Here is a 7,358-nt window from a genome sequence, read left to right on the forward strand (position 1 = left end):
TTGTTAATTGACCTTTGGTAAAGTTTCCTAAATTTTACCTTTGTTTGTTGTTTTTGTTTTGTGCAGGGGAGTTATTATGTATGCCAAGTACAAGGAGATCAAGTGTACCATTATTACCAATACATCCGAAACCACAGTTAATTGGCAGAGTGACAGATCCCTAAGATGTTGAAAGACTAGTTGCTCTGGCTAGAGTTCAACTAAATAAGTAGAATGACGGCCAACAGGCACGTCATCCTAATCTTAATGATGATGATTTGGGGGATGATGACTTGTTAGATCCTGTTAACCCAAGGCATGCAAAAAATATAGATGCACCAGTGAATAAGAATGTCAATAGAAATTGTCCCTTTAGGGCAAGGCAAGAGCGTCAACCAGTGCAGTTTGATCTGAACGATGACAAAGATGGAATAGATGGAGTAGGTACAACTGGAGCTATCATTTCTCTACCTCTATCACCAGGAGCTAACTTTAATATTACCAGTACAATAATTCAACTCCTTCATCTTAAGGGGTTGTTTGGTAGTCTTCCTAGAGATGATCCAAACATGAATTTGGTGAATTTTATCACCATTTGCAAGTCTTTTAGTAATCCAGGAGTGGGTTAGAATGCTATCCGCCTGCATTTGTTTCCATTGTCTCTGTCTGGTAAGGCAACACTACAGCTAAATAAACTAACTCTTGACTCAAATTGAAGGCAATTGAAAGATACTTTCCTTGAAAGGTTTTTCCACCCTTCAGAAGGGTACAGTTGAGGGATAAAATCAGTAACTTCCAACAACTTCCCACTGAAGCACTTCATGAGACCTAGGGGAGGTTTAAAAAAAGCTGATGCAATGCTCGAACCATAACATAATGCGTATTCATTTGATGGAGACTCTTTATCGGGCTTTGAACTCTATTATGAAGCCAGTCATAGATAACATTGCACGGGGGTTATTTGTTGACCTTACTTTTCCAGAGGACTTAGAGATGCTTTATCGAATGACCAAACAGAGTAGAGCTAGGCATACTAGGGATTCTATAGTAGCAAGCCCTATTGTGTCTAGTAGTAAGACTGTAGAGCAATGCAAAAAAGAAGAAAAATGTGACCAGGATATGGAACATTTAAAAACACAGATAGATTTGTTGACTAAGTATCTATTATCTAGAAAAACAAAGAAGGTGAAAGCTATTGCATCCAAGGGAAGAGCTAATTCTTATTCGGAAAAAGAGGCAAACTATCTAAATAATCAGGGGGTTTTCGAGGCAATAGCCAAGGAAATTAAGGTCGTAACTATTACAATAAAGTTGGTTACAAGGATAGAGATCAAGGGAACTAGAAGAGAAAAAATGATAAAAATGGACTATATGTACCTCCTGGAAGCAGAGATAATGCTGAAACTAGCTCTGGGAAGATATCCATGAAGGACATGATGGGGAAATTATTAAAGGGTGTTAAGACTACCAAATCTGGGGTGACTACTATGAAGAGTGATTTGTCTTCCATGAGTCAGTTGGTAAACTCACACTCTATTTCTATCAAACAGTTCGAGCAAAAAATGAGCCAACTCTTAGCAGCATTAAATCAGAGAAAGAGCAGAACTTTGCCAAGTGATACAGTTCAAAATCCCCAAAATGATGGCTCCTGCATGGAAATTACCACACGGAGTGGTAAGGTATTACCAGGCTCGTCTGTGGGCAAAGATGTGATTGCAGAGGATATTAAGCATGAAGAAACTTATCCAGTGGAGTCTAAAAAACTGGATGAAGTTATTGATAATACACCATCCAACCATCAGCAAGTTGATGAGTTGGAGAAGAGCAAGGGAAATAAGACCGAAGTGGTGGTTACTATAATCCCAAAACCACCTCCTCAATTTCCCCATCGATTGAAAAAAAAGAGATGACATAATGTTTGGAAAGTTTATGGCCATGCTTAAGCAGTTGATAATCAACTTGCCATTGGTGGAGGCATTGGAGTAAATGCCCGGGTACACAAAGTTCATGAAAGACTTTGTTATGAAGAAGTGATCAATTAGTTATGAGATGGAGGACAATTTTTATTATTGTGGTGCTATTTCCACAAGGTTGTTGGTGCAGAAGAAGGCAGACCCAGGAGCATTTACTATTCTGTGTACTATTGGGCCTCTTGAGTTTGCAAAAGCTCTATGTTATTTGGGAGGTAGTATAAATTTGATGCCACTTGCTGTGTATAACAAACTGGGTTTGGAGGATCCTACACCCATAAATATGAGATTAGTTATGGAAGATAAGTTTGTAAAGTGGCCCATGGGGATTCTATATAATGTATTTGTTAAGGTGGCTAGTTTTATATTTCCAGCTGATTTAGTCATTCTTGATTGTGAGGTGGACTTCAAGGTGCCCATAATCTTGGGTATTTCTTTCCTCACAATCGGGAGTATACTTATTGATCTAAAGACAAATAAGCTACTCTTCAGGATGAATGATAAAGTAGTTTGATTTGATGTATGTCAGTCCATGAAACAACATAAAGATATGAGCGTATTTTCTATTGTGGATGTTTATGATGAGGAGGAGCAGAAAGTACCCATAGAAGAAAAATTTGCTATGGATACTTTAGCTACTGTATTAATGAATTTTGATCAAGACGGTATCGAATATTATGAGGAGACTGTATGTGCCTTAAAAGGAATGGGGTCTTATTCTTATGCACCTAAGAAGATGGATTTGGACTTGAAAAATCATCCAAGTCCATCGGCCAAGCTATCTATTGAAGAGCTACCTACTTTGGAGCTGAAAGAGTTATCGAGTTATTTGAGGTATATGTTCCTGGGCAACAGGAATACACTGCCTATTATTATTGTAACTGACTTAGGTTAGCAACAAGTGGAAGCCCTTATCTCTATTCTTTAAAGATGTAAGAGGGCCATTGGTTGGGCGATTGCATATATTATCGGTATCTCTCCTAGTATATGTACACATAAAATCTAGATAGAGAAGGATTGTGTCTTGACTATTAAGCATCAGCATTATTTTAATCCACCTATGTAAGATTTGATGAATAAAGAAATCATCAAGTGGCTAAATACAGGAGTGGTATACCCTATCTCAAATAGTAAGTGGGTAAGTCCTGTTTAGTACATGCCCAAGAAAGGGGACATGACATTGGTGGATAACGAGAAGAATGAGTTGATTCCACTCAGTTCTATTATTGGATGAAGGGTGTGTATGGATTATAGAAAACTCAATTCATGGATATTAGAGGCCCACTTCCTAATGCCTTTCATGGATTAGATGCTTGATCGGTTGGTGAGAAGAGGTTGGTATTGTTTCTTGGATGGTTATTCCGGTTACAATTAGATTTCTATGGCCTCGGAGGATCAGGAGAAAATGAAATTCACTTGTCCATATGGTACTTTTGCATTCAAGAAGATGCCGTTTGGGTTATGTAATGCACCCGCTACCTTTTAATAGTGCATGATATCTATTTTCTCAGATATAGTTGAGGACACCTTGGAGGTGTTCATGGATGATTTTTCTGTGGTAGGAGATTCGTTTGAGCTGTGTTTGGTGAACTTGAGTAGGGCCTTACAGCAGTGTGTGGAATTCAATCTTGTGCTTAATTAGGAGAAATGCCACTTTATAGTGAAAGAGGGCATTGTTCTCGGGCACAAAATTTCAGCAAAAGGGATAGAGGTCGATCGAGCTAAGTTAGAGGTTATTGAGAAGCTACCACCTCCCATTTCAGTGAAGAAAGTCATAGTTTCCCTGGTCATGCTGGCTTTTATTGGAGGTTTATAAAGGAATTCTCAAAGATTGCAAATCCACATTACAAACTTTTGGAGAAAGAAGTTAAGTTCTTCTTTGATGATGATTTCTTGAAGGCGTTCGAATGCCTTAAAGGGAAGCTGGTTAAGGCCCCTATCATTGTTGCACCGGATTGGTCAAAACTATTTGATATCATATATGATGCAAGCGGTGTCTCCCTTGGAGCTGTGTTGGGGTAAAAGAAGGACAAATTATTTCATCCAATGTATATGCCAGTAAAGCACTGAATGGAGTTCAAAAGAACTACACCATCACAGAATAGGAACTTCTTGTTATAGTCTATGTTTTTTTAGAAGTGTCAAGCTTATTTAATAGGAACCAAGGTGGTGATCCACACTGACCATGAGGCCTTGAGATATTTAATGGAGAAAAAGGGTGCAAAACCAAGGTTGATTAGATGGGTGTTACTGCTTCAAGAATTTGACTTTGAAGTCAAAGATAGAAAGGGTTTTGAAAACCAAGTCGCGGATCATCTATCTAGTCTAGAAGGTGAACAAAAAGTTAAAGATGATATTGAGATCAATGATGCATTTTCAGATGAGGAAATCTTAGCTGCTGTTATGGAGAAAATACCTTGGTACACTGATTTCGCAAACTATGTGGTGAGCGAGGTAACTCTGGAAAATCTTTCTTTTCATCAAAGAAAGAAATTCCCCCATGATGCCAAAAGTTACTTCTGGGATGAGCCATATCTATTCAGGAGGTGCACTGATAAAATTATCAGAAGATGTGTCCCAGAAGTTGATGTGTTAAATATTTTTGAAGTATATCATGCTTTACCAGTTGGGGGTCACCATGCTGGTATCGCACCACAGGAAAAATTCTACAGTATGGATATTATTGGCCAACCGTGTTCAAGGATGTATATCAATTTGTGAAGAGGTGCGACCAGTGTCAGGGGCAAGGGTCAATTTCAAAACATCATGAGATTCCCATGTCAACAATGTTAGAGGTTGAATTGTTCAACGTCTGGGGTATTGATTTTGTGAAACCCTTCATCAGTTCCTATGGGTTGAAATATATCTTGGTTTCTGTAGATTATGTATCCAAATAGGTAAAAGCAGTGGCTCTGGCTGACAATGAAGGGAAGAGAGTCATTACATTCCTCAAGAGGAATATTGTTTCTCGATTTGGGGTGCCACACACCATTATAAGTGACGATGGATCTCACTTTTGCAATAGAGTATTCCAGGCTGCATTGGCTAAATACGGGGTAAAGCAAAATAAGGTGGCAACTTTATATCATCCACAAACCAGTGGACAAGTGGAGGCTTCTAACAGAGAGATCAAAGCCATCCTTTCTAAAATCGTAAATGGCAGTAAGCAAGACTGGTCTCGAAATCTAGATGATGCTCTTTGGGCATATAGAACAAAATTCAAAATGACTATTGTTATGTCACCATACCAACTGATTTATGGTAGGGCATGTCATTTTTCAGTTGAATTGGAGCATAAGGCATTGTGCACACTTAAGAGGCTGAACTTGGACTGGAATGAAGCAGGGAAATAGAGATTAGGGCAATTGAATAAGATAGAAGAAATCTATCTTGGGGCGTATAAAAGAGAAAATCTATACAAAGAGAAGATGAAGAAGTAACATGATCAGAGGATTGAAAAATGAGACTTTTAAAGGGCGATTGGGTACTTCTCTTCAACTCTAGACTAAAGCTTTTTCTAGGTAAACTTAAGTCAAAATGGTCTGGACCATTTAAAGTTACCCAAGTCTACTCATCTTGAGTAGTCAAACTTAAAAATGAAGATGGAAGTGTCTTCAAAGTCAATGAGCTATGATTCAAACTATACATCAGTCCAATGGACTCGATAAGAAGTATTGATACTATCTATCTCGATGAAGTCTGATTAATCGAGATAGCTGAGTCGTGCCATGATGATACATCAGGCGCTAGTGGGAGGCAACCCACGGTTTGTTGTAGAGCATGAGTTGAAGTTATTTTGGTGTTTGTTTTTGTTGTTTTGTACAAGATGAAGGGTTTGTGTAAGTGTGCAGGTCTGACAGTGCAGGAAAACAGAAGCTGAGAAAGTTTGGGATGACTGACGGGTAACCCGATGAACCGTCGATAACTTAATGAACCGTCGTGGTAACCGTCACAACAAAGTCCAGAAACTAAATTACTGGAAAAGTAGTGATGGGTTGATCGAAGGATCATCGCATATGCAATAGACCGTTGCTTCAGCCATAGCTAGTATGTCTCCAGTAAGTTCACTGGAAAAGGATGATGGGATTACCGATGGAACATCGCACATACGATGGACCATCGCTTCAACCTTCACATGAAACCCTATTTCTATAGGTCGGGTCAAATTAATTTAAATAGATGAATTTTTCATTGTTATCCAATTCAAATGGGTTTAAATGATAATTTGAAGTGGTTAAGTAACTCCCCAACTATTTAATGCACCTGAGACCTTTCATTCTTTCTTATAACTTTCCATCCCCCCTTTTCCAGCTATTTAAAGTCCATTTCTCCTTTTTCTTTGTTCATCACAAGCCAACTAAGTTCTTTTCACTAAAACAAATAATCATCTGTTGTTCAGAGTTCATTGTGCAGAGTTAGAGAAGTGAACCAATACTGCAATAATAAGGTATGAATTTTCTTTCACTCCCTATTTTTCTTCAACATGATGAGCAATAACAAAGGTGAATACAATCAAGTGAACCAATTCTCTTCTACCTATGGTAATGTGAGGTAATGATTTAAGTTCAAACCTAGCATACACTATACTGGGGAAAGTCTGAGTAACCTATGGACCAAAAATGGAAAAATATGGTGATGTTTTATCAATAATTATGCCATAAAAATCATCCTCAAATGAAGAATATGCAAGGTGTTCGACAAAATTCCAAATTGAGGCTTGAATTTGAAAAATACAGGCGACGGCTTGAGCAACGGACCATCGGATACCTAACAATCCATCAGCTAAAGCCATCACAACTTTCTTAGAAATGTGATTATTAGAATGACCCCAACGGTTGGGGTCGACGAACCGTTGCAGACCCGACAGACTATCGCCCTATCCGTCGCTGGTTGGAAAATTTTGTTTCTTCTAATTTGAGTTTGCCAGCTGATAAATGCTGCACTTTTAGGTACTATGGAAAGCAAATTACCACCAACTAGGGGTAGGGGTAGAGGTCAAAGCACTAGAAAAGGGCTATCCCAAAGTTCAGATGCACCAACATACAACACTCGGTGTAATCATCAGGTGATTTCTTTATCCTCCCAGTCTGAAGAGGAGGGTGAAAGCAGCAGCAGCAACAACTCAAGTTCAATACCAGTTAAGGAAGGGGTTGAAGTATCTAACCCTTTCTAAGGAGAGGCTCCAGAATAGGAGGACCTGAATATGGTTCAACGTAAGGACCCATAACTGCAGGAGGGTATCAGATGGCAGGTCAAGGGGGCTTAAGATCATTTCTATAAAGGTCTCACACTAACAGATAGGTTGGATGCAAAGAGACCTATTTTTTAGGAGTATCAAATTATGAAAACAACCTTGCATGAGTACCCAGAACTTGAATGCTGATTCAATGAATATGAGTTGTTGTAGAT

At 38.7% G+C, this 7,358-nt stretch overlaps 1 protein-coding gene across 1 annotated transcript; it reads left to right on the forward strand.

The window, feature by feature from the left end:
- Positions 1-855: 855 nt before the first annotated feature.
- Positions 856-5,302, forward strand: LOC124899506. The gene is made up of 4 exons (XM_047414405.1): positions 856-1,215; positions 1,530-1,826; positions 2,479-2,637; positions 4,847-5,302. The coding sequence occupies exons 1-4, from the start codon at positions 856-858 to the stop codon at positions 5,300-5,302; spliced, it is 1,272 nt and encodes a 423-aa protein (XP_047270361.1).
- The last annotated feature ends 2,056 nt before the right edge of the window (positions 5,303-7,358 follow it).

This window comes from Capsicum annuum, chromosome 6 (genome assembly GCF_002878395.1).
Source record: "Capsicum annuum cultivar UCD-10X-F1 chromosome 6, UCD10Xv1.1, whole genome shotgun sequence".
NCBI lineage: Eukaryota > Viridiplantae > Streptophyta > Magnoliopsida > Solanales > Solanaceae > Capsicum > Capsicum annuum.

Excerpts from the sequence above, each read along its gene's own strand:
- LOC124899506 (XM_047414405.1), top strand. The coding sequence starts at position 856 with ATGCGTATTCATTTGATGGAGACTCTTTATCGGGCTTTGAACTCTATT. Across the intron at positions 1,827-2,478 it reads AGGGAAATAAGACCGAAGTG|TCCATGAAACAACATAAAGA; the intron begins GTGGTTACTATA and ends GATGTATGTCAG. Across the intron at positions 2,638-4,846 it reads TCGAATATTATGAGGAGACT|GTAAAAGCAGTGGCTCTGGC; the intron begins GTATGTGCCTTA and ends GTATCCAAATAG.